Here is a 27,127-nt window from a genome sequence, read left to right as displayed (position 1 = left end):
AGGGGACAGAGCCAGTGGCAATCAGGGTACCCTGAAATCTGATTGGCATCCCAAAAACCTGGAAACTATTTTGTACTTGCCTTGTCAGCCAGTAAATCGAGCGCTTAGCGTTAGTTAGAGCCGAGCTCTGCCCGGATCAGCTGATCCAACTGAAGCCCTCATCAGCTGATTGCCAGCTGATTTGCTCTCATGATGCCTTATTTAAACTGAGCTGCCGATGCAACCCTCCTCCACCCCAGCTCCTCCTTTATTCTGCTTCTGACTCAATCAATGTCATACGCCTTGTGGAGATTTAAGTGGCCCCAACATCTTTATATATTTCTGTATGTGGCCCTCAGTGGAAAAAGCTTGGACACCCCTGGTCTAGAGTTTCACATTGCTGTCAATGCATGGCCCAAAGACGGTACTACTAATCGATGTAAACGGCAAAATAGCAAACAAATGTTTTTTTATGTGACTGGAAGTAAATCTCGGAAAGCGACCCAAATCAAGCTAAATGTCAGAGAGGTTTACAGGACCTGGAATGACAATATTTCCCAGTCCGACATGCTCTTATTAAAACAGCTTAAGCACAACACCAAAATTCAATACAGATAAACACTAATGCAAATTTAAAGACAACAGGGTTTTTTGGACCATTAGAATGAATAGTAGAGATAAAAGCCCAAACTGCTGGGTCAAGATCCAAGGGTGTGTCTCAGAGGTGGGCCTGGAAAAAAATGTTGCAGAAAGTCTGATATGGTTTTATTTTGAAGCATATTTTCCCATCTCTGTGTTCCATCTTTATTCTAAACTCCTGACCTTAAAAAACTTTTGCCCTCAAAAATGGTTGAGAAGGAGGTTGTGGATGGCCCTGACTAGCTGAGAACCACTGTTTACAAAAATCTTTTATTCCCCTTCATAGTCAGAAGGATGCTGCAGATTTAAGACTTCATGCAGGGACTTAAAAAGACATATTCCTAAAACCTGAATTTAATTCCACCACTTATCCCCTTACATTTAAGTTTCAGAATATTGATGGCTCACAGTCACAAGCATAACCAAATATATACCAGTGCTAGCTTGGTTTATTTGGCTTTGAAGCAGCTGAGTGGAAGAGTCACACCCAGTCTGAACTAGCTAAGCACGTGTACGATGAGACGTGTCAACATCAGTCTTGACAGGTTATTTTCCCTGTTGGTGGCAGTTACAACATGCCAATACGGCTTTGAATCACAGAGGAGAAAGCTATGTGTGAACGCCTTGCTGCTAATTACAACACTGGTTTTGAAGTCATTATTTCATCCTATAAAACCCAGAGTGGAGATTATTAGGACAGGATTAAAGCCCACATTAGTCTGAAGGGTCTAAATGAGACGGGTGAGCTGTGCTTGTCAGGGTGTGCTCCATGACATTAACTGGTTTAACTAATGACAGGGTGAATGAAGCATGCTAAAACCAGGGCTCTGTAATTGTAGCTTCTACTAGTTAACATCCTCCTCTTCCTGGATGATCAATGTCCATGCTTTAACCACAAGCTTATCATAACCCCCCCCCCCCCCCAAGTAATAGTCAACGTATAAGTGACATTGCTTCAACCTTTTTTGTTAGTAGTAAGCAAAAAAAAAAAGAAAAAAAAGTTTTGCCAGCTTCCCTTTGCATAAACACGAGGAAAAAGTATGTCACAGGAGGGCAAAAATCCTGGGCTACATGCATTTGGGCACTTAGTAATCCTAAAACAAGGGTGTCAAACTGAAGGCCCGGGGGCCAAATCCGGCCCATTGTACAGTTATTCCCGGCCCTCAAGATCATTTCATATTTTCATGATAACTGTCCCACCGGCATGAGGTCTGCAGATTCACTCCAGTAAAAAAATGAAAACTTAACATTGATGATTTAAAATATCCTTAAATGTAAAAAAAAAAAAAAAATTAGAGTAAAAAGTACTGCAACAAGTCAGGAATTAATCTGTGTTTTCATTCAAGATTTTCAATTTTGCATCTAACAATTATTGACTTAAACTTTGGATTTCACCTTTTTTTTTTAAATATTTTAACCTTGTAGATTGAAATCTTTGACTTTATCTCAGATTTTGACATTTTGGATTCATAGTTTTAGATTTTAAGTCATATTCTGAACCTTTAAACTCATGATTTTTAATTTTTTCTAATATTTTGACATTTTTTGAATCACAACTTATTTTTTATACATTTCAAATATTTGTAAAATTTTGTTTGACCTTTTAAACTCCTAACGTTGACTTTTAATCTCATATTTTTACCTTTTTTAACTATTTATTTCTAATTTCCTCTCATATTTTGACCTTTCAAACTCATGATTTTTCATTTTCAGCTCATATTTTGACCCTTTTAATTCTTTACTTGAATTTTGTCCCACATTTTGACCTTTTAAACTCTTTATTTTAAATATTATCTTATATTTTCATCCTATGATTTTTAATTTACTCATATTTTGAACCTTTAAACTCAAAATTTCAATATTTTCTTATATTTTGACCATGAAACTCATGTTTTTGACTTTCTATTGCATATATTTGTCTTTTAAACTCATAGTTTTGACAATTAGTTTTGTGTTTTCACCTTCTGAACTAATAAGTTTAACTTTTTATCTCAGATTTTGAGCCTTTAAATCATCATTCTGCCTTTTTTTTATCTTAACATCATTTATCATCAGTGCTAAGTTGTATTTATTTATTCCAGTAATCATTACTTATGAAATGAGGCAGACTGATTATGGTTCAGTGTTGGCCCTCTTAGGCCCTCAGGTAAGGCCTAAATTCAGATTTCGGCCCCTGCTGTGATTGAGTTTGACATTCCTGTCCTAAAAGGTGAATCCAAGAAAATATGTGATTAAACAACATCAACAGCTTAAACAGCAAAATGTGGCATTTATAGATATATCTTCTTCCATGAAACAAAACCATGCCTATGAGGCAAAACCACCACAAAAACATGAGCCCACATGCCCTGCATCACTAATCAGTGTTTCTGAAAAGCATCAAAACAAGGATTTTCCTCACATCCACATGGGAAATGGACTCAGGAAGCTCAGGATGAAAACACGCACACGCAAAATGATGAGGCACTTTTTTGTGACCAAGTGTGGACGAGGGGCAGTGTTTGTCACAAACCATCAGCAAACACGAGCATGGAAATTATGGATAAAGGGGCCAAATGAATGCAACAATACAGCCATTATCTATGAGTCCATAACCATCAGAGGGTCTCTGAATGAGAGGTACAGAGCCAGACTGGTCTCCCATTATGCCACTGTCACTGTGCCACCTCACCAGCTGGGTGGGGGCGGCCTACTTCAGCACAAAAGCACCTCTAGTGTATGCACTTCAAGGAGCTAAAAAGACTGATTTTGTCTCATATCTGCAAAAGCAAACAGCTACTGAATGGATGATAAGAGGCAGGTTGAATCAGTGGAGCTGTGGCTGGATGTCTGCAAACAAAGAGCAGAGTTGTCAGTCTTTTAGGAGCTGCTTCACTGAACGCTCCGCTGTCCTTTACTAAAAACCTGGCTGTCAGTGAAGCTCCTCTTTCATTGATTTGCTGTCTTTTCTCCAGGAGAGGAGAGGCTTTCTGAGACACACAGGCTGATTGTCTCACCAAAGCCCCCCTTTCTCTGCCTTTCTTAGCTACAGAAGATGATATCATCTCTCCTCATGCTCTGCCAGAGTCTGCTGCACACCATGACACATGTGCATGCACCTGCAGAAAGGGTGTGATGCTTTTTGATAGTGTAGAGAGACAGAAAGTAAAGCACAACGCGGTGTCAAAGTGCAAATCCCCGCGAGTTTAAGCCACAAAAACACCCCGGGAATCTGCAGCAAAGCCGGGGGCAGCATCCAGACGAACCCGGCTGGAAGTGGGTCAGCAGGCTTTAAATGAAATGAGGCTGATAATTTATAGATCAAGTGAGTGTGTGAATCAGCAGATGCTGCTGTGGAAGTGCAGGTGTTTGCTAGGCCCGCGGCGCTGACTGACAGGTGGCACCGGGTAATTATGACACAAGCTGCGCATTTGCAAAATTTTAAGACATTTTAGTGACTTACCTCAGCGCCACACGGACCGAGCTTTCGTCCTGCCCTGTCGTCATGATTCCTTGTTCAGTAGACGATGAAAAAGCAACAAAAAAATCACTGTTTGAGCTGCTCGTCCTAGCTAGAGAACGAGATAAAAGTGCGCACAGTCTCCTCAGGCAGGCGAGCTGGCCGAGCCACAGAGCTGCTCACCTCGACCTCAGTGCCGCCATTGCAAAATAAACATTAAAAATTATCTAAGCGGTGTTTCAACCATGACACCAGCGAGGAGGTGAGCCGGCGTTGTCCGCATGTCGCGTCTACGTGCGCCGCATCTCTGCGCAGTACAGCCCGGATGCTTCAGCAGCTCCGCTGGCTCGAGCCCACATGCAGACTCACATCTACCGTTGGTGCTGCTGCTGCTGTTGCTGCTAGGTGAGCCATTGACGCGCGCGCGCACACGTTCGCACACGTTTAAAAAGTCGGCACGCGCGCTGCCGTTGCACTCTGATCCGTTTACGCACCGGGGAGGGAGCCGCAATGCGTCAGCAAGCCACGCCCTCTCATGGGAAGTTGGCTACGAGGTGACGTCATAATAAGGTTATATATTTATGTGAGAAGTCAGGAAATATTAAGATATGTACATTTAAATCTAATATAGTTCCCTCACAATGATGTCTGATCTACTCAATCATACTCTGGGAAAATGTGGGAGTTTTTTTTTTAGCTCATAAGTACGGTATTCCTGAGTTTCATGAAATATTTGTTAAATATTACAGAAAACACAACCTGAACATTATTTAATATACAGGCATGTTGATAATGCTTGTGCTTTTAGGATATGGTGTTCATCACTACGCTCTTTTTCAGAGTTCAATCTCTAATATCCAAACACAACTGAGTATAATTCTGCAACGCCATGGTCTACATACTTTAATTTGGTATCAGTGTAAAGATAACGTTTTACATATTTCAGCAGAAGTGTTAGAATCCCTTTAATTTCTACTGTCTGGGTAAATAAAGATGAACATACCATTCGTGTTGGGTTTTTTTTTGGTCCACCATAAAGTCTTTGCAGTAGTAAATATCTCTTGTGAAATGCTGCAGCAGCCTCAAAAGATCTGCTGGAACCCATTAAACAGCATCCCAACATTACTGTTGCCAAGATTGAATTGATAAAGTGAAGTGGTGCAAAGTTACAGAGGTTTTAGTACAGGCATGCTCAGGCAGAATCTCCATTGTGTCATTTTGGCTCAGTCTGGCGCATTTTGGCACCATTTGTGTCATTTGATATAACTTCTAAGAGAGGCTTTTTAAACTATTCATTTCTTATTTTTGCAATATAACTACCACACTGTTTTTCTCTTAAGGTTGTTATATTTTAATATAAAGACAAAAATAGGCCTGGCAAATGTCTCATTTATATCATATTGTTTTTAACTTTTTGGATTAGGAAACTCTTAATCATAAGCAAAAAAATTTAGGCTCCAAGCCACTGATTCCTGTTTTTTATTTTTAGATTTAAGTCAGTGTTAAACTCCTTTCCCAGTGGAGAGTAGAAAAACTTTGAGTTTTTTGTTTAGAAACCTACTTTAATGTTTTTGGTGGACAATCTTACACTCAATTAACATACTATTGTTGATATATACTATCATGTATTATCATAGATATTATATTTGTACAATGAGATTTTTAAAAAAATTATTTTCTGTATTACTTTCGTGTTTGGTGTGATGTTGTCGTCATTATTTTATCTTATTAAATATGTACAATATTAATTAAACTCTCATAATAAAATATGACATTGTCAGTTTAGAAAGGTGAAAACCCTGGATTTTCTGGCTCATAAAACAGAATTTCCCATGCTTTTTTAAAAATCGGAGCCCCCTATGTGCAACAAGTGTTTTATCATGATTTTAGTTAACAGGTGCAAATCTGTTTTATACCATCTCAGATCACACAAAGCCTCTAGCCCCTCCTGAGATCTTTGGCGGCCCCCTTAGGAGATCCTGGACCTAAGGTTGGGAACTGATATCATCAAACATACCTGCAGGCCAATGAAATGCAGTAATGGTCATTATCAGCGCCACTGGGTCACCATAACCTGGGCTTTTAGTGCCCCCTAGTGGTCATTTGTTTATTCGTTAGACTCTCTCTATCACCGAGCAGTGACTTTTGAGCGTTTCTTTTCCCAAGGCACACAGAAAATAGACAGTTTTCAGATTCAGATTTACACAACATTATATCCCAAAGGACAATTCTGTTTTTTTTTTTGGTCTACCCAGACCATACATGCATTCACAAACAGCCAACAGGTAATGTCAGGGACAATAATTTCAAGGCACATTAAATTCATATCCATGCAAAATAGCTATTTTAACCCATGATAAAGTACCTTTTGTAGCTTTTGCTTTGCTTGCAATAAATTACTATACCAGAGGTTTTAGGATGTGTTCCTTTATGCTGTTGTTATTACAGAGTAGGAAAAAGCCTGGGACAGTGGGGGTCTCAAGTCTCACTCTATTATTTGGGGTTCGAGACTGGACAAGTTTGGGAATCCCTGCTCTGTTAGCACATTACTTCTTCAGGTCCACATAAAAAAAACACTTACAGGCTTATCCTGTCCATCATTGTCCTCTTCTTTAGCCAGCTGAAATGACATGCTATTGATGTTCATGTCATAAGGACACTGTAGGGCAAGGCGTGCTGCTTCTTCCTGTATAAACAGTCTGCTTTCTGTTATTTTTCGCACTTGCAAATCTAAAAATATACCAGGTAGTGAAAAAGGTGGTCTTAATCAAGAACAGAATGGTGTTTTATTGTTTTGGAGGTGGTTGGAAGCATTAAAGGTGTATCATGTGAGAATTTTTCTACAGACCAGTTTATTTTCTACTCACAAAACCCTTGAATCACTGTTTCCTCTTTCTAACAGCATTTATGTGCAGCTAAGGACTATTCTGTTGTCAAGGTTTCATATTTAGACTTTCATTTGTGTGTTAAAACCTACTACACTGCTGCAACTTCCTGCAGGGCAGTGATACCATGAAATCAGGAGTCCCATTACAAGCCTATCAAGTTACAAAGACAGGAGTGAAAACTACAGGCTGACTAATTACGACACTTGTCAATGAATATTAAAGTGAAGCTATACTGAATAAAGGACACTTACAAGCCTACGCAGAGAGAAAATCTGAATAAATGTTAAAAATGTTTGGAGATCTCTATATAAAAAAAAGAATAAATTGTTTAAAGCCACAATGGAATGACTGCTTCCAGCTTTCTTCAACTGACTGGTGCCTGTGGATCTGCTGCTCAGTGTGGTTTGAATAAACCTGAGTTTGTGTTAAACAGTCTTCAATTCAAACAGGAAGTAAGCCATGAGGGTGGGCGGAGCTGAGCAGTGTCTCTTGTCTTCATCTTCAGTTATTGTTTTGATTGAAACCCCTTTGGTGGTGGAATTCAAACACTGTACATTTGAAGACTCACAAAGGAACACAAAATCATCACCTCCACATTATAACTGGGGGAAAAAAGGCATTTAAGTTTGCTGCCCCCATTAGGCTGTTGTGTTCTTGTTGTGCCACTGTTGGAAAAGTCCCAGAGAGTGTGCACAACTGTGTGCAAAACTAAAAATATGCTTTGACCACCTCCAGGGACTGTGGGGTTCCCAGTCTCTGGCAGTGTGATTTTGAGGGCCATGGGCTGAAAAGTTAGGGAATTCCTGTCAAATGGATCACAAAAAATGTACAAAGATGGTATTCAAACTTGTCCTGATATACTCATACATTCAACAACTGTCTGAGAAAGATCTTTTATTATCTTTTTATTTGTGGTTTGTGGATATGATGAGATGATTGTCAGTAACAGAGGGACTGGTGCAGGATCAATAGAAGTCTGAAAGCATGATACACTGTAATTCAATTGATCAGGAAACAAACACAAAACAACAAAACTCAGGAGAAAAAATCAGTTTCTTTATCAAAAATGAAAAGACAACTGATCCAGTAACGTGATTTAAAGTACCATCATATCCCACTTAAATTATCATGTACAATCAGCAATCCTTGTCTTCAGTACTAGAGGAGTGTAACGTTAGTCAGAGTGACCAAAACCAATTTATCCTCATGATATGCGTCATTATTTAATCCTACGGACATAAGAGGAATGCTTGATATCATCCTGCTTCCAAAGCCTAAAAATGGGAATAAATACAGGGAAAGACAATCAGGACTTCTAATGTCTGCTTTACATGACATGACGTTGTTCAGGTGTCCCCATTTCTTAGCTGTGGAAAAAGGGACATGTAGAATATAAAAGGAGCATTAGCAGAAATAATCAGAAAAAAAAATCAAAGCATAACAGTGAAGTAAACTTGGCATTTTCATAATGTACTTACAGCTATATAAGATATGGCACTGTCTGACTCCATCGATCCGTACTGTGCTTGGCTGAATTCTGCAGTGTTCTAGAAAATTGGAGATTTTTGCAACTTATTCTAGCAATCTGCCATTTAAAAATCTATTTAAAAGAAGACACTACTTTGGTTTTTTAAAGTGCAGAGTTCTCTACAGCACCAACCCACATTTTGTTTCACACCGGTCTGATTTAAGAATTAAAACCGTGTTAGCGCTTTAACAGGAATGTGTTTGGACACTTTTACAGCATGTGCAAATATGCAAACAACACAGAAACGTACATTACTGATCTGGAATGTTTATGAATTTGAACGTAAAGGGGGTATACAACGGAGCAACTGTAACGTACCCAGGTTTTCTGTAAGTAAACTGCCCTGACAAAGGCTGCAGCTGCAGTTAGACATATCAGGTATTTTAGGCTTCTGCTTTAAGCTGTGTATTCTCACATAGAAGGAGACAAAGATCAGTATGAGGCCCTTAACCATTTACCTAAAGGCAATGTGTCTCTAGCCCACGTGAGGCTTATAACAACTAGAATATATGCTCACTATTGGTGCAATATACATTTTTCCTCCACAAATCATACATTTTTTTTTATTGCATGCCATTTTACTTACAGTAATCCCTAAAATAATTGTTTAAATATGTCTATAGGGATCTACTAAGTATAATTTGCTTGATATGGAAACTTTTTAAAGCTTTTTGAGAAGTTTGGATCTTACTGTTGGGGTTAGGAGTCCTCTCCAGGGTCTTTTTTGGATAATACAAATTTTATTTTAATGTGTTTAATTCACTCTTGGTCCTTGTTTACATTATGATGCCATCAAGTTAATAACTGAATGTAACTTTACACATACACCTCATTCTTGATGCACACATACAAAGGCATACAGTGCATTTCGCCAGGTTTCAAACCCCCTTCACTTTTTTAATTTTGTTATGTTGCACCCTGATGCTGCAGTCAAAAAAATCAATTTTTTTATTCTCACTAATCTACACTCAGTACCCCATCATGTCAAAGTGAAAACAGAACTTAGAAATTTTTGCAAATGTATGAAAAATAAAAAACTGTATTATCACATTGACACAAGTATTCAGACCCTTTGCAACAACACTGTAAATGTAGCTCAGGTTCCTCCCATTTCTCTGGATCTTTGCTGAGATGTCTCTACACCTTGATTGGAGTCCACCTGTGGTAAATTAAACAGACTGGACATGATTTGGAAAGGGAGTTTCTTGCAAACTCCAAGTATGTTTTGGAGTGAGAAAAGGTCTCCGTGTAGCCACTCTGTCATAAGCCCAGATCAGTGGAGAGCTGCAGTGATGGTAGTCCTTCTGGAAATTTGTCCGATCCCATACAGGATCTCTGGAGCTCAGAGTGACAAGGTTCTTGGTCACCTCTCTTTCTGAGGCCCTTCTCCCCTGATTGCTCAGTCTTGTGGGGGGACCAGCTCTTGGAAGAGTCCTGGTTATGCCAAACTACTACCATCTGAGAATTATGGTGGCCAATGTGCTCTGGGAACCTTCAGTGCAGCAGAATTTTTTGTAGCCTTCCCCAGATCTGTGCCATGCAACAATCGCGTTTCTGAGCTCAGGCCTCATGGCTTGGTTTTTGCTCTGGTATCATTGTCAGCTGTGAGGCCTACTACAGAGAGGAGTGTGCCTTTCCAAATAATCTCCAAGCAGTTTAATGTACAACAGGTGGACTCCATACAGACTGGGAGAAATGGGAGGAATGTGAGCTAAATTTCAAGTGTATTTGCAAAGTCTGAATGCTGATGTTAATGATGATCAGAAGATCAGAACAGATCAGATCAGAGACATTTGTCATTGTATACAGGTACAACGAAACTGCTGAGTTCCATTCAGTGCGTGAGCAGTTCCATTCGGTGCAATTATCATTTATTATTGAAACTGCTCTGGGAACATGGGGAACTGAGTGTAGATCAATGAGAATATAAAAGGGTTTTTATTCGACAATAGAATCATGTTGCAACATAACAAAATTGAAAAAAAGTGAAGGGGGTCTGAAGATTTTCTGAATGCTCTGTATGTCTTAAGACTTCTTGGAACACAAGGTCCCAGGCAATTGCCTACCTTTGCCCAATGATAAACTGAATATTCCCAATTGGTTACTGTCTTTTGAGGCCAATCTTTAGTGGTAAGCATCATGAAAATGCTGTCTTATTGTAACTTTTGGTCAGAAAGTAACAGACAAAGAGGAGGAGAAGAGGTTGGTTTTGACAGGCTTGTGATCAAATCAGTTATCCTCCTAATAAATATATCCTGATGAGTAATAAGTTATAAAAAAAAATTAGTTGATCATGATGACAAAAGTTTTAGTAATTTGTGCTTCGTAAATAATGAGTCAGTCATTACTACATTTGTCAATACTATTGATCATTTAAAGAGCAAAGGTTTGGTCATTTAAAAAGACCGACTATTAAAAAAATGTATCAAAGTATCTAAAATTTATACAATTTTCCAAAAACCCTGCCCACCATTGTATCTTGCCTTGTAGTATATCCCCTGGTCACAAACACATTCTTGCTGTTATGTTAGTTTTGTAGGGTGATTTTTAAGTATCACACAGAGAACAAAAATGCATGCAAAGTTCTTACCTTAGAATAACAATAAATACAAACTTTGATCTGCTGGTAAAACAAAAATCATTCCCAAAGGCTCATCTTGATTGTTCTTACAGGGATAGTTTGGTATTTTTGAAGCAGGGTTAAATGACTTACAGTCTCAGTCATAAGAATATTAGCTAAAGGAGAAGCCGGTCAGTGCGGCCCTTTTAGAGTCTGTTCACAGATATTTGTGGGGTTTCTTAGTGCTAGCAGCGCTTATTAGTCTGAACATATACATCATTCATCACCTCCATATTGAACGTGTCTAGTGCTCGTTATCACATTTGCTCAAATAACTTAGTAATGCTTGAAATTCAAATAGCAAACATTCAAATTGGGAAAACATCCTTCGGATTTTGTGCGACGCACACTTGGACCACGGTACAGCAAACATTAAAAAACAGGTTACCATGGGTAAATTTAAAATATGATAAAAACCTCTGCATACATGAATGTTACAGTTTTAACTGTGCTTCACTTCCTCTGCTTATTCTGTTGTTGGGCCCCTTTTTTGTCTGTTAGCACTTTTTTTTATTGCAATTATTAGTTTTAGACAGATATTTTTGATATTTTTTAAAGTTGGGTCGTATAAGGTACTTGTCATTAGTAGTGGCATTAGCCTCAAGTAATTTCAGCGAGTGTTGTCACTCTAAAGGGATATTCCAGTATTTTTTAAGTTAATTCTAGCTGGTTTTACCCACCAGGAAGCTAGACAATACATCATAACAGATGGGTCCAGTTTCTCCATGGTTTTTAGCGAGTTTTGGGTAAGAAATGGGCCACAGAACAATGTTGGCTCAAATGTAATCACTACTGAAACTTCTGAAGCATTTTTTCAACATCTGAGGCTGTGAGTGCTGTGAACACTGGCTTATAAGGACTGCCAGGCATGGAAGCTGGGCTAAATATTTCAACATGTAATTTTGGGGTAAAATCTACAGTATGTTTGCTTTGTTGTCTTACAAAGCCCTAAGGAAAGTAGAGCTGAGCTGACCGACCTCTCCCACGTTTGATGAGTACCTCATATAACCCCCTGCAAAAATACTGCACTGTCCCTTTAAAATAGAAATAATCAATTTTTTGATCATTAATAAATCAGTCAACACTATTAAAAAAATCCTGCTCACCCAAATTTTCCACCCTGGAATGTTTTGCTTCAATTTTCCCTTTTTTGTGATGATAGAGGGAATGATGGGAAAGAGGAGAAATACACCAAATAACAAAGAGAAAACACCACACTCCCGGATATGACAGAAAAACTGAGATAAATGATAAAAGATCCGCCTGATCGAGGGGAAAGTTTCAGTAAAAGTCGGTCACCATCAATCTCAACTTCTTCTTTGACCATGTTCGAATCCTAGCCACCAGGGGGCAGCATCCCTTCTCCTCCCCACATCAGCAAACCAAAAGGACAGAGGAGAAAGAGAAAAGGTCCCAGTCTACTCTACATCAGAGGCCTCGTTGTCAGAGGGGAGGTAGTTGTTTCCTTTTACCCGGATGTAGTGGATGTTGCGGTTGTCGTGGGGTGAGGAGGTCCCACATGAGCACAGCGGACCCATGAACAGGTTCTCGATGTCCTCCAGCTGCAGGCCCTTCGTCTCTGGGAGGCAGCCATAGACGAAGAGGAGAGCCAAAACCACCAGGCCAGTGTACAAGAAGAAGGCCCCTGGAAGAGAGAATTACGTTTATTTTCCTGTGAAGAAACAATAAATGCAGAGGTAGGATGAAAAGCAACAAATGTCTTAAATGTTAGCTCTCCCATATGAAAATATAAAACAAACTTGATGAATTAGATTAATCTCATGCAAAGTAAAATACTTAAGGACTTTTTTGTTTTAATGTTGATGATTACAGCTCAAAAATAAAATATTACTATCTTAAAATATTAGAATATCACAAAACATCAGTGCAAAAAAGTGTTTATAACATAGTAAGTTGACCTTCTGGAAAGTAATGCTCATTTATGCACTCAGAACTTGGTTGGAGCTCCTTTTTGCACAAATAACTGCATCTATGCAACGTGTCATGGAGGCGATCAATCCGTGGCACTGCTGGGGTGTTACGGAGCCGAGGTTGCTCTGATAGCAGCCTTCAGCTCGTCTGGATTGCTGAGTCTGGTGTCTCTCATCTTCTGGTCAACACTTCAGAGATTCTCTATGGGGTCAGACCAGTTGGCTGACAAATAAAACATAGTAATACCATGGTCAGCAAACCAGTTTCTGATAGTTTTGGCTTCACTGTGGGCAGGTGAAACCAGTACCTCCATAAATCTTCTCAGCTGATGGAAGCATTAGGTGCTCTGAAATCTCCTGGTAGACGGCTGACAGTGTTGACTCTGGACATGATAAAGACCAGAGGACCAACAGCAGCAGATTAAATGGCACACAAAACCATCACTGACTGTGGAAACTGAAAGCACTGGCCCCCAAGTAGTTCTAGTAGTAGTCCACTCAAGCTCTGTGCCCCTCTGATCTCCCTCCGGACTCTGGGACCTTGATTTACAAATGAAATGCAAAATTTAGCTTCACCTGAAAACAGGACTTTGGAGCCCTGAGCAATGATCCAGATCTTTTTCTCCTTAGCCAAGGTGAGACAGTTATGAGATCTGTGGTTCAGGATTGGCTCAACACTAGGAATACGACACTTGTAGTCCATTTTCTGGACCCTTCTGTGTAGTGGCTCTTGATCCACTGACTCCAGCTCCAGTCTAGCTCCCCTAACTCCTTGAATCTGCTTTGCTTCTAGTCAACTTTCTATGAATCTGCTTTGATACAGCCTCTGAAAACAGCCTGCCCTTTCAGCAGTGACCTTCTGTGGATTACCCTCCTTGTGGAGGGCATCAGTGATTGTCCTCTGGACAAGAGTAAAAGTCAGCAGTCTTCCCCATGATTGTGGTTGTGTGTACTGGACTAGAGTGAGAGAATGAAGGTGCTGGAAACTGTACAGATTGGGCTTTTCCACAACATTGTAATATTTTGAGATAGTGGATTTCTGTGAGCTATAATCATCAAGATTAAAACAAGCAGAAAAGTCTTGAAAAGTTTAACTTTGTATGAGATGGATTTAGAGTACATGGGAATTTAACTTTCTTGAAACTCAACTTTTGTTGGATGCACCTATACTCCTTGTAAATATTTGCCTTCCTGCATTAAAAACACTGAACCTGCTTTGCGATGTGTGCCTCAGTTTAATTTGACATTGAGCTGTGACAAAGATGAGGACTTGACAAATATCCTGCAGTATGAAGTCAGATACAGTGTGCATCATAAACTGGCATCGATCAAGTCTAGTGTGTTTAAAGTTGATACGATGATGTATTTACCATCTTTGCACCTTCTAACAGTCTTACCGTAATATGTGAGAAACTCAGCGATGTGAAGGAATGTCAGAGACACCATGACATTAAAAATCCAGTTGACCCCAGCTGAACAGGCGTTACCAGTGCTCCGTGCCCATAATGGGTAAATCTCTGAGTTAACGGTCCAGGGCATGGGGCCCATACCTGACACACACACAGAGGAAGCATTCATAAGCATACCATTCAATGCATGTAATACTTATCAATTTTAGAAAATCACAAATCCACAGTACAGATCCATCCTTTATGAAGGCTTCTGTGGTGAAACTGTATCATATTTATTTCTTAAACATTAAAGACCAAGCATCTCTGTGAAGATTATGTGGCTTTGTTTTAGTTTAGATTACAACTCCTTTAATGTAATTTATTGGAAGACTGATTAAGAATAATCAAACCACAATGAAAAACTTTCTTCATACCTGGAGCAAAGAATGCAAGATAGAGGATAAGACCCATGAGGATGATCCAGGAGTACGATGTTGGACAGTAGTTGTAGGCCCAGATTGGACTGTCAGCCTCTTCTGTCTGGTTTGAACACCTGGATCAAAAAAGAGCAGTGTTCATTTCTTTGACTAAAACTATGACTAAAAATGTGGATCCACTACCTTTTTCCTATGAGAGGACAAGACTAAGACAAGCTAAAGGTAAATATTTGGTGATAAAAACGGAAAAAAAAGTTTAGTTTAGCCACAGTCACCGCTTTATACACAGGTAGGTCAGAACTATTTTTATTCCTGCACATAACAGATAGCAGGTTGTGGGCAGAGTATATATGAAATAAAACAAGTTGTGCATCATTATGCACCTGCTTAATACATTTAGTATCCCAAAACCAGCTGGGGAGCAGCCAGAGAATTAACGGGTAACTTAAGCAACACCCAATCAAAGGAAAAAGGTAGCTCTGAGATAGTTTTAGGTCAAGATCAGGGAAATATCTTCATCTGAAAAAACATCAAAAAACACCCGTGTACAAGGTGTTAACACAGGGAGTAGTAATTTTCAGTGAGGTAAACATGTCAGGCTGTCTTACAAGACAATGTGATATAAATAGTGTGATTTAAATATTGGCAAAAGGACCCAGATAATTTACTTACAATGTTACAATGTCATTTAGCAGACGCTTTTATCCAAAACCACATACATGCAGTAAGGCAGGTGTTCCGGGAGTTAAGGATCTTGCCCAAGGGCCCAAACTGGATATTAATTCTGTACTAATTGGTATTCAAACCATGGATCACCTGGACCAGAGTCAGTGGTGTAACCCACTGGACTATCCAGCCCCACTTCAAGTAAAATCCCTGCATTCAAACTTTATTGATAAAATATTTCATGGTTTAAACAAAAAAGTATGCTTAGCAGAGGTAAAGAAACAAACAAACAAAAAAAAAAGTAAGTTCTCATGTAGTCAGTGTCTCACCTTCCCCAGGCGGCGTGCTCTTTAGATGTTTTATTGACAGGGACGCAGGAGGAGTCAAACACGGTGATGCTGTTCTCTCGAAAACAGAATCCACAATCTGGATCGAGCATGCAGTGCTCACAGGACCTGGAAGATAGAGCTGAATGTAAAACTTCTGACAATCTGAAACATCCGCGTACAGTCCTCATTTGTTATTTTTTGCAAATTTGTCACACTTTAATGTTTCAGATCATCAAAAAAAATGTTACTATTAGATAACGATAACCCAAGTTAATGCAAAAGACCGTTTTTAAATGATGTTTTCATTTATTACGGAAAAAAGCCATCCAAAGCCACTTTTTTGAACGCTGGTTTCAATTTCACTGTCCACACCCAGGCCTGATTACTGCCAGACCTGTTGAATCTAGAAATCCTTTAAACAGAACCTGCCTGACAAAGTGAAGTAAGCTAAAAGATCTAAAAAAGAAACATCATGGTGCCATCTAAAGAAATTCAAGAACAGATGAGAAGCAAAGTCACTGACATCTATCAGTCTGGAAAGGATTACAAAGCCATTTCTAAGGCTTTGGGACTAAAGTTAAACCAAGGTGAGAGCCATTACCCACAAACGGAGAAAACTTGGAAAAGTGGTGAACCTTCCCAGGAGAGGCCGGCCTACCAAAATGGCTCTAAGAGCACTTCAACAACTCATTCAAGAGGTCAAAAAGAACCCAGATCTAGAGACCTGCAGGCCTCTCTTGACTCAGTTAAGGTCAGTGTTCATGACTCAACAATAAGAAAGACACTGGGCAAACATGGTATCAATGGGAGAGTCCAAGGGCCAAAATAACTGCTGATAATTTAAGAGATTTAAGGGTGACATACTGTATATGCAAAAAAAAAAAAATTAAAAAAATAAATCATGAAGGGGGCAAATACTTCAAGGTGGTATATACACAGGGGAGAGACGTGTTTTCACTGATCATAAGAAACAAGAATGCATACGACTGTGTCAGCACTGATAACAGAGAAATGAAGCTTTACATCAATGTCCATAGAGGCTGACTGATCAGTGACATGCAATAATATTCAAGAATCATAACAGGAGTGAAACAGGTACTCCTCCAGGAGTTTAACGTGGCTCAATTTAGGTTTTGTTCATGTACATTTATCATACTTAAGTCTTTGAAAGGCCTTTGGATGCATCATGAAATTTGGGACACAAATTCTCTCTATCAAGAAAAATTATCATCATAGGCATGCAGCCAGACTATTGGGAAGTGAGGGAATTTTTTTTTCCGTAGTGTGGACCTTTTTGCAGATTCTTCCCCCGTACATTTTTTTTATTCATTGCCAGCTTTAAATGACATGCAGCTTTGCATTGTGCCAACACAGGGGTTCATTAATGAAATAATTAAAAAGATTAGTGCTTCTTTATAATATTTTATTTTGTTGGATCAGTTCAGAATCACTGCTCGTTATTATCTAAAAGGGGAACACAATTATGTGTCAAAAAAACAAACAAACCTTAAACTCTGCATCTTTGGACATGATGGGGGGTCATTTTAACTCTCCAAACCCCATTTTTACAAGCTTAAATGATGCTAAATTTTGATCAATCAAAGATGCTTTCACTTCTGGAACTAACTATAATATCAAATTTATGGCTGATGTTTATAATGCCAAAAATATTCAGCAACTGAACCAAATCATTACTGAATTAGTCATTTGTTACTTAACAGGATGAATTCCAAATGTAAAGCTGAATCTTTAAAACATTAATGAACAGGTGATGTTAAATAAAAAAGAATGACATTTAGCTGAAGAGCATTTTTCTTACCCATAAAGGCTGCAGGTTGAGTTTTGAGGGCCGACTGGGTGGAGGGTGACAGCAGGAGAATTTTGAGCTGAGAGCAAGAACCCGACAGCTAACAAAGTCAGACTCAGACCCGTGCCTGCATTAAAGGGAATAAAGACACAGGTCCTTACAAGAATTGGGACTACAACTACACTCTGAAGAACAAGTCATTATCCAAACCTTCTCTTTCCAGGTTTGACTGACAGGGTCTCTGCAGATTTTAACAAGTCAAATTCAAGACTTTTTAAGACCCCACGGATCCCCTGGACTGAATCAGTTTAAGAAAAAGCTGGATTGCTAAGCTGCATACTCCGCTCCCTCTCTCTGCTACATGTCTCTCATTTACTCCACTCAGCGCTCCTGTTTCTCAGCCCTTAGTATCAGCAGTCAACTTCAGTGATAACCTGATTAGGAACTCACCTGTCCACCAGTTATTCAGACAAAAACTGTCTGCAGCAAAGCCACTGACAATAAGAATGAATGAGGTGAATTAGCAACTAGCTAAGAGGCTAGCGGTGCCTCTTCAGCAGATTTTCTCCCTCATTTTGTCATAAAGATGCTTTTATAGGAAAAACTAGCATGCTATGTAGGGAAAAACATTGTGGGGGTAAATTAAAGGGGACATATTATGCAAAAATCAATTTTTTCAGGCTTTTCTAACAAAAATATGTACCTCTGGCCTGTCCACAATCCCCTCAAGTACCAGAAATACCCCCCCCCACACCTTCAGAAAATGTGCTGAAACAAGCCGTTCTCAGATTTCCCCTCATGATGTCATGTGGAGAGTTGGGCCCACCCCCAGGTGCGGTTGGCCCTCCCCACTTGGAAGAAAGTTCCGTCCTCCTAATCCCGATGGATGTGGCTCTCCTGATCCTCCTCTCAGCTGCCAGATCAGGAGAGCCACATCCATCATGCCACATCTATTTCCTGAGAGGGGCGTGGCCAGGGGCGGAGTCAGACAGCTCAGTAACATTTAAAGTCACAGACACAGAAACAACTCGTTGTGAGCAGGGCTGAAACAGAGGGGGTTTTTAGTCATGCATAAAATCCAATGCTGAATTGTTTTTTCAGCAAGAAACTTCACAGGCATGTTTTGGGGACCTCTGAGACCAATATAAACTTGTCTTAAAAGGGTAAAACTTGTCCTTTTTAATTGACGACTCTATTCAAGACAAAAAGTTACAAGGGAATCTTACTGTGTCCTTGGCAGACAAGCCAGTCTCCTGTTTACGAAGTAGCTTCATGAAGTTTAAATCATTTCACTGTCTGTTGTTTTAAAGATTTATGAAAATACAAAATGTTTCCAAATGAAAGGTAGTTTCAAAACCAGAAAACCAGCTCTTATTGCAGAACTGATGCCATGCTAATGCACTGTATAAATGGGTAAAAGTTAGCTTTACATGTCTGTAAACTTGTAGACCTTCCTCACCTAGCCTCTCCATTTACTCATTTTGCCACATACTATAGGCAAGATGGCAGCAGTTGAACCCACTTACAAATACTTTACATGCAAACACTCAGCTGTGGACACAAACAGATTCCTATTTGCTTTAAATCTGGTAGGATTATTTAGCATATCTGTCAGTATGGCCCTTTGGCTTCTCACATCATCTTTGCTGTCTCTGCTTGTCAGCAATTACATGATGTTAATAAGAGGGCATAACAACACTGGGTGCAGCAGGTACTTTAGCACCAATCAGCAAGAAAACTTAACACATTTTTAAAATTACATGGTACTTATAAATGTTTTAAGTATTCTGATATAGAGCTGAGAAATGTCATCATTGAGTTATGAACTATACAATTATAAAATAACAAACCAAAAAGGCTGCCCAGGGTTAGCTTCCTGCGCCCCACTCTCTCAACAAGCCAGACTCCGAGCATGGTGAACACGAAGTTGGAGGCAGATGTTGCAGCAGCCAACCAGATTGCCTGTTTAACATCCCGCACCCCTCCCATCTGCAGAATGGTTGCACTGTAGTACCTAGATAAGGAAGGAGAGGTTCACTGACAAGAGAAATCAATTTGCATTTTAACCTCAAACCCAATCTCAGGAGTTTTCACTTGGACAAATCAGGTGTTCCAGCTTCTACTAAAGCATGTAGAGTTATTTGGCTGGGAGCTAGCAGAAGATAAATAGATAACTCACATGACTGTGTTTATCCCAGACAGCTGCTGGAACATCTGGAGGCCACAGCCGACGATGAGAGCCCTTCGAGTTGGACCATGGTTGAGAATCCTCAAAATAACAAGACCTTCTGAGGAAAAAATAAATAACTGCAGTAAGTACTATTCTACACCACATACTCTCTGTTTATTTACGTATTTGGCTACCAATGATACAAAAAGGAAGTTCTGTCACCTCCTCCAGCCTCATTCTCCTCCTCCTCTATGCTAGCTTTTATATGGTTGTATTCCTCATCAACGCCTTCGTCCCCTCGGATCTGAATGAGAACCTGACGGGCCTCTTGGCTCCGGCCCTTCTGGAGGAGCCAACGGGGGCTTTCAGGCAAGAAGAAGAAGCCAAAAAACTGCAGCATAGCGGGGACAACAGACAAACCCAGCATGTACCTATAGTACAGAGACAATCATTGCTATGGTCAGTGTTCTCTATATAACTCAAAAGCAAAATATAACTCCTCTCATTTTCACTTCACAGGCAGATCGAGGCAGCTCTTTGCAATATCATTAACGATTAAATGGGCAGAAATGTGCAGAAACCTTGAGTAGAACTGGACTCAAAGGTGAATGGCCACCTGCCATGACCACACACTTTCCACAGCTGGTGTACAGGACTGAAATCGGATCCAACATTAAAGCACTGAGCCTCGGATTAGAATTTTTAAAGAAGAGAATTGCCTCGATAAAACACAGTCTATTTAAATCCTTTGCAGTTCCTGGAATTGTCCTTTACCTCAATAAGACTCCACAATTTGTATGGTAACCTACCCAGAAAGTTTCTGGACCTGCCTGTTTACATTTATCCCTTACAGCTGGAAGTTTCCCTGCAGTTTGCCTGTCAGTCATGAGAGGCAAACAGCAGGAGAGTTGAGGGAGAGGAAAGCTACCAGGGAGCTAGCAGGGTGAATTCAGGAAATCTTCAGTAGTTTTGGGCAGATATGTTTAAGGATAATGAGGACAAAACTAGAACCAACCAATGCTGTAGTTGTTACAACTTACAAACATTCAAGAGTTTATCGATTTTAACTGTGAACTTTTGGATAAAAACAGTTTATTTAAAGTAGAAACTAACAACAATTTTGAAGTAGATTGATCATTTCTGTACATACATGAGCGAATTTTTTTACTGTGGATATTAACTGATTGACGAGAATATTTTAACTATGAGTTAAAAGAAATGCTGAACCACAATTTGCAGATTTAGAGAAAGAAAAAGGTTTACATGGGACATATGGCTGCAAGTCTGTAACAGACACTTCAGTATAAACTTGTGATAGTATGTCGTAGTATGTATCAGCAGTGTGTATCCATCCATCCATCCATTTTCAATACCGCTTATCCCGTTGGGGGTCGTGGGGGGGCTGGAGCCTATCCCAGCAGTCATTGGGCGAGAGACGGGGTACACACTGGACTGGTCGCCAGTCAATCACAGTGCTGACATATAGAGACAGACAACCAGGCATGCTTACCCTCACACTTATGGCCAATTTTAGAGTCCCCATTAAACCTAATGAGCACATTTTTGGTGGTAGAAGGTAGCCAGAGTACCCCGGGAGAGAACCCACACATGCACGGGGAGAACATGCAAACTCCACACAGAAAAGCCCTGACCGGGAACCTTCTTGCTGTGTGGCAAAAATGCTAACCCCTGCGCCGCTGTGCAGCATGCAGTCTGAATCATTTATAACTATTTGCGCGTAGCAGAAACAGGGGTATTGATGCAGATGTATAATTGCAGTAATCTACTAAATGATGGAGCAAGAATCAAGGCTTTTTTATACTTGAAGCCAGTAAAACATAAAGAGTAGGTTACTATTTTAAACAACATCTAAACTAGAGATGAACAATTTGGGAAAAAATCTAATTGTGATTTGTTTCCCCCGATATTGTGAGTGCAATTAATTTTAAGGTTATTTTTGAAGTTCCTTAACTGATGTATTTCTTAGTAAACAAGCAATAAATCATTACAATGAACACAATATTTGGTAAATAAAATGAGGGCTGAACAATTTTGATAAAATATCTAATTGCGATTATTTTGACTCATTGCAAATTTGATAAGAACTGATTTTATGTCTTCCTCATAAAGGAGGACAGTGGACAGAGTTGGAAACAGAAACGAGAGAGCTGGGAGAGACATGCAGGAAAGAGCCAAAAGGCGCATTCAAACCCGGGCCGTCTGCTTACATGGGGCACACCTCAAACCACTAGGCCACCTGCATCCTGTCTTTCTCATTATTCCTCATTTTAATAAGACAAACACTCATTCTCGCTCATACATTGTACGAATGTAAACTTTTAATGCAATCTATAATGCACCTTTTTGTATTTTATTTAGTTTCCCTTTTATCTGCTTCTGTTCTTAAAGGTCACATATCATGCAAAATACACCTTTTCAGGCTTTTCTAGCAAAAATATGTGCCCCTGACCTGTACACAGTATCCCCAAGAATCATAAAAAATTCCTGATCCTGAAGGGCTGAAACAGAGGGGTTTTTAGACATACAAAAAACAATACTTGAGTGTTTTTTCAGCAACAAACTTCACAGGCATGTTTGGGGACCTATGAGACCAATATGAACTTGTCTTATAAGGGTAAAATATATGACCTTTAAATGTGCATTATAATCTGCCTGAACTGGGTGTGTCATTACAAAAAGGGCAACATGAGGGAGTCAACGTGTCAATGAGCATCTCTGTCAATGTACTGACTATCTGTTATTGTCTCTGACATTACCCGTTTGCTGTGTGTGAATGTACGCTTGGTCGGGGTAGACTGCAAAAACTAAATTGCCCTTTGGGATAAACAGAGTTGACTGAATCTGGATATGAAAAACAAGGAAACTTGGATTTTTGTTAAGTATAAATTGGCACCTGAATGTTTGGATAATGTGTAGAGCAGAACATGTAAGCAGTGAAAAATGTATTAAACTGGTGTTTTGAAACATTTTTCAGGTCAAAGCAATATTGCACCTTCTATGATTTGAAAACTGCAGAAGGAAAAACTGCGATTCATCTAAATTTTGATAAAATTGCCCAGCCCTAGTCTACATACAAATATAATCACAATCAGAAGCATGTTTATACATGTTGTTCATATTTATATTCTTCTCTCTACCTCTGTGTTGAATGCTGCCAAAATGCAGATGACATGGCCATCGTACAGAGTCTGAAAACATCTTTCATACCATCAAGGAAATCAAGGCTGCTGATAGTTAGTACAAAGCTTTTAAAAGGTATGCTACAGTATGTACACCTTGAAACTATGAAACTCTGATCTGGGGCATCAATGCATTGTACTAATGGAAAACTATTTTAGTTAAATGTTTCACTTGTTTACTTTTTGAGTCAGCAACACCCTCTGTAAGTGTCCCCGAGGTCAAAGATGGTAAATAAATACTGTAAAACAAACTTCTATTATGATAATTTGCAAACACAGAGGACGCTCACAGAACGCACGCTTGCTCATGGTATGTACAGTCGCTATGGGTGCACTTGTACTACTAGGCAATCTGTACCATGTCTAAGTGTGTTAAATAATAATTATTACACATTTATTTATAAAGCACTTTCAATGAAATTGCTGTACAAAGAGATTAAAAGAATAAATATGAAAACACACGAAATCCAGTCTGTATTTCTAGCGTAAATGCTTCTCACTGCACTCAAGTATGGTAGACTTTTGTGGCCCAGGCTAGGATGGAAGAGGAGGCTTTGACTTAGTACAATTGCTCATTTAGAGCATGAACTTGCATGAAAAACATTACGTATAATTACAGCAAATCAATGTGCTGCGTTACATAATGGAGAATTCCAGAGTTAGAAGGTTGTATCTGACCAAAACAAACAAGCCAGAAAGTCATTAAAGGTGCAGGAATGCTTTCTGTGTTGTTCTTTTTAATGTGCTGACTCCAAGACAAGCAAAGCTGTGAGTGTGTCTTACTATAATGTGGTGATTCATGTACAAGAGGTAGCTGTTCTCAGGCCAGCTTGTGTGTGGAGAAATGTGAGTACAGGCCAGGGGGAGACTGGGGAGGAAAGACAATCATGGTATAGGACAACTGGGCCTTGTTGGAGTTCACCCTATAAGTAGTGTGGGAGGTAGCGCCGTCAGCTATCAGGTTTCTGCCTGTTAAAGGGTGTTTTTCCTTGCCACTACAACATTACTAAATATTGCTTGCTGATGTGATGCTATACAAATAAACACTGATGGATGAATGGATAAACAGACTGATTGACAGTGTTGTGTAAAGAGCAACACATACCTCCAGCCACCGTGGCTCATGTAGCTGAAAGCCCCGTCAACGACACTGGCTATAAACTGGCCCCCAGTGATGAAGAGCGAGTTAATGGTGACAAGCTGGCCTCTCTGATGAGGAGGGGAAACTTCTGCGATGTATACAGGAACTGTCATAGATGCAATGCCTAATGAGGGAAAAAAGAGTTTCATCCTGACTTACACAAACATTTTTATTTTCACCATTTTTAATTGCCAATAAATTCCTGCATGATTGCACAAATACACTGGCAAGATTTTGGTAGAGAAACATTGGCAATGTGCTTCTGCAATGTAGACAGAGTGCATGATTTTACTTAAAAATTTGATGAAGAGATTTTCTTGTTTTCAAACACCTGAAAAATCCAAATATCTATGATTGTGAAAGCAATTAAAGAAACGTGTTTCATAATTTCCAAACACAAACTTACCTATGCCAAAACCAACGATGATTCTGCCCACAAGAAGCACCTCCTTATCAGGGGCTATAGCCAGGATGATGCCACCGACGCTGAAGATGAAGCTGGCCAAAAGGATGCAGATCCTTCGCCCTAGCCACCCATTCAGGAAGCCCCCGCTGAGGGCAGAGAGAGCAGCAGCCCCAACAGTACTGGAAACCAGCACCTCCTGCCACAAGGTGTTCAAGTTCATCTCCTTCTTAAGGAGCAGCATGGCCCCGGAGACCACACCAGTGTCATACCCAAAGAGGAATCCTCCAAGGGCAGAGAAAAACGCCAACAGGTAGACGAAGATGGGTGTGGAGGAGGCATCCTGGTCCAGGAGATTTGCAGGTGTGGCAGAGTGTCCAGATGGAGGTCCAGCGAGACTCTGCTGTCCATCTTCATTTACTTTCTGTTCCCTGCTGCCCATATGGATGTTTAAATGGTTTAAACTGTATTCATCGTGGCTGCTGGACATAAGGGAAAATCAGGAATTAAGCGCACCAGGGTTTGTTTGACAGCTGGAGTCCTGCCCCCTCAGTAGTCAGCCTTTTTCTCGTAGTGCATAAAACTTGGCCAAAACAAAGTACTTAAGGGAAAACTTAGCAACTGAAGGACATAACAATATAACATTCTTTAGGCTATATATAATAATAATAAACGCCCCAGTAATTCGGAATGAAAGTTAAATGCCTCAGCTGAAGAGGGAAAAAACACAGAAGTAGGCAACACGTCTCGACGTTGACAGCTTTGTTGCTAACTCAAAAAACCATAATGTCCCGTGATTAGTCCATGTGGCCGGCTGTACCTTGTTCCTGCTGGTACAGCAGATTTCTTTATGAAGTCATGTGAGAAATTTAGGCATATTGGTGGCTTCAAACGGAGGCTTCTTAGCGAATATCCCCCACGTAGAGTGCTACAACTCCACAGTGTGCCGCCATGTTTGCGTGACGTCATCGACTGCCCAACAACTGAAATACTTAGCAACGAAAGACAATTTAAAAACCTGAGTTTTTACATTTTTTCTAAAATAGTTCAAAAATAGTTTCTGTATTAATAAGCAATTAATAAAACTTACAAGTAGCTATTTTTGAGCTAAAAGCGATTATTTAGGGGGGGAAACTCCAGTAATCCCTCAAACTACATCGCAAAACTTCCCTCAAAATGTGACATTTAAGTGAATCATCGATTATCAGCATATTTTATAAGAGTTAAAACAGCTTTGCACGCCATTTAAAAAGTTTCTTTATAATTCGGCATACTATTTTTGTCTTAAACGTACCTTAGTAGTGGCTTACCTTACATTTTCATAAGTTGTAGACCCAGTTTAACTGACCAAATAATATTTCAGTGTCTTAAAAAAGGCAACGGTAAGAATTACAGTGCTAGAAGTCTACTGCTTAAATTGCAAGACCTATTACAGCCTACAACACATGAAAGATTAGTCTCCATGTATAGAACCAAAGCATATTACACAATCCCTGACTACTAAACCACTATTAAAACTAAGATATCAGATATAAGCCCATGAAATTCGCCCATAGTCTACCCCTGTGTGTATTCGCCTGCCTGCACCTGCAGACTCGCTTTTAACTGAGAAGCTGACAGGTGAGTTCGAACTGCTCCCGTCCCTCACGAGACATAAAATTAAATACCAAAAATGACACAATCCTGTCATAAAAATACATTTGGCACTGTTAAATTATCTTAATTAATACCTGTTTTATGTCAGGGTTTTTGTAGCAGTGCTGGTCTCCTGTTCCGCAAACGGGAAGCGTGTGATCGCCTCAGATCATATGATGTGGCCGGAGGAAAAGAGAAAAGGATAAACACGCCCACTGACACTGTAATAAACAGTGAACTTACGCTACCTGTGCTACAAGTTATCCTTACATCAGAAATGGAAAATTACACGACTCTTGTCCTCAAGTAAAGGTACAGTTACTCTGGTTGAAGCTTACTTAAGTAGAAGCAAAAGTACTGATTTTATAATGTGCTCAAAAAGTACAAGTACCCAAAAACTACTCAATAGGATCATATAGCAACAAGCCCATGATGACATCCATAACCTGGCTATGGCTTATGGCCAGCATGGAGAGGCAAATTAATTTATGACACAAAATTCATAGGTTCAGTATTTCAAGGTTCTTGACAGACTTAAAAAGGATATATTAGGGACATTAAAGGTATTTTAGAAATATATTATAAGACCTTTATAAACATTAAAAGGTTAAAATATCAGAAGAAAAACATAAGAATGACTTCTGCCAGAGATAAGTATGAATCAGTGTTACTCAACCCTGTACAACTAAAAAGCCAAATTGTTCAATGGAATCGATGGAAATATAAAGACAAAAATTAAACATTGAAATTAAATTTGTCATTTGGTAAACAAAGATTTATGCATCTTGCAATGGATGATTACTGAAGTATCACTGGCATTAATAGTCATTAACTTCAAAGAATAAACTTGTTTAAATTCTTTAATTTCTTTAGATACCTTTTCGTTTTTCCTTTTCCATTAAGAGGGCATGTATGAAGAAACGT

The 27,127-nt window shown here is 39.5% G+C and overlaps 2 protein-coding genes and 1 long non-coding RNA gene across 12 annotated transcripts in view; 1 reads left to right on the top strand and 2 right to left on the bottom strand.

Moving 5' to 3' along the window:
• Positions 1-4,537, bottom strand: part of LOC121515628 (kinesin-like protein KIF21A) — an 89,844-nt gene extending 85,307 nt beyond the window's left edge. For all 6 annotated transcript variants that reach the window (XM_041796493.1, XM_041796497.1, XM_041796494.1 and 3 more), the window contains exon 1: positions 4,061-4,537. In XM_041796493.1, the coding sequence (XP_041652427.1) occupies positions 4,061-4,104 (44 nt within the window). In that variant the 5' untranslated portion in view covers positions 4,105-4,537. The remainder of the gene's footprint in view (positions 1-4,060) is intronic.
• A 3,298-nt stretch (positions 4,538-7,835) lies between these two features.
• Positions 7,836-26,367, bottom strand: LOC121514993 (proton myo-inositol cotransporter-like). Of its 5 annotated transcripts, XR_005992339.1 has the most exons (12): positions 24,572-25,674; positions 24,130-24,289; positions 20,047-20,255; positions 19,834-19,942; positions 19,505-19,668; positions 17,667-17,781; positions 15,848-15,973; positions 14,850-14,968; positions 14,422-14,574; positions 12,393-12,738; positions 8,424-8,492; positions 7,836-8,312 (listed from the first exon to the last, which is right to left on the bottom strand). XR_005992339.1 is itself a non-coding variant. In XM_041795515.1 (11 exons), exons 2-11 carry the CDS (start codon positions 25,008-25,010, stop codon positions 12,512-12,514), a joined length of 1,821 nt encoding a protein of 606 aa, XP_041651449.1. In that variant the 5' UTR covers positions 25,011-25,047; positions 26,299-26,367; the 3' UTR covers positions 10,393-12,511. The 5 variants fall into 5 exon arrangements, 4 of the variants coding, with proteins under 4 accessions (XP_041651449.1, XP_041651448.1, XP_041651447.1 ...); XM_041795515.1 differs by lacking the exons at positions 7,836-8,312; positions 8,424-8,492 and adding an exon at positions 26,299-26,367 and having other exon boundaries at positions 10,393-12,738; positions 24,572-25,047; XM_041795514.1 differs by lacking the exons at positions 7,836-8,312; positions 8,424-8,492 and adding an exon at positions 26,299-26,354 and having other exon boundaries at positions 10,393-12,738; positions 24,572-25,050.
• Positions 12,691-20,216, top strand: LOC121514995. Its single transcript, XR_005992340.1, has 3 exons — positions 12,691-12,790; positions 19,853-19,966; positions 20,083-20,216. It is a non-coding gene; the product is annotated as an uncharacterized LOC121514995 (long non-coding RNA).
• Positions 26,368-27,127: the final 760 nt, after the last annotated feature.

Source organism: Cheilinus undulatus, linkage group 9 (assembly GCF_018320785.1).
Source record: "Cheilinus undulatus linkage group 9, ASM1832078v1, whole genome shotgun sequence".
Taxonomy (NCBI): domain Eukaryota; kingdom Metazoa; phylum Chordata; class Actinopteri; order Labriformes; family Labridae; genus Cheilinus; species Cheilinus undulatus.
The sequence above is the reverse complement of the archived record's forward strand: the minus strand, read 5'-3'. Positions and strand labels throughout refer to the sequence as shown.

What these genes read in the sequence shown, in the direction of transcription:
- LOC121514993 (XM_041795512.1), bottom strand. Translation starts at nt 25,058, where the DNA reads ATGTCCAGCAGCCACGATGAATACAGTTTAAACCATTTAAACATCCAT. An exon ending in ATGAGCCACGGTGGCTGGAG is followed by an intron (nt 20,256 to 24,129) that starts GTATGTGTTGCT and finishes TCTGTACTATAG; the next exon opens with GTACATGCTGGGTTTGTCTG. An exon ending in TCTTGCATTCTTTGCTCCAG is followed by an intron (nt 14,575 to 14,849) that starts GTATGAAGAAAG and finishes TGTGTGTGTCAG; the next exon opens with GTATGGGCCCCATGCCCTGG.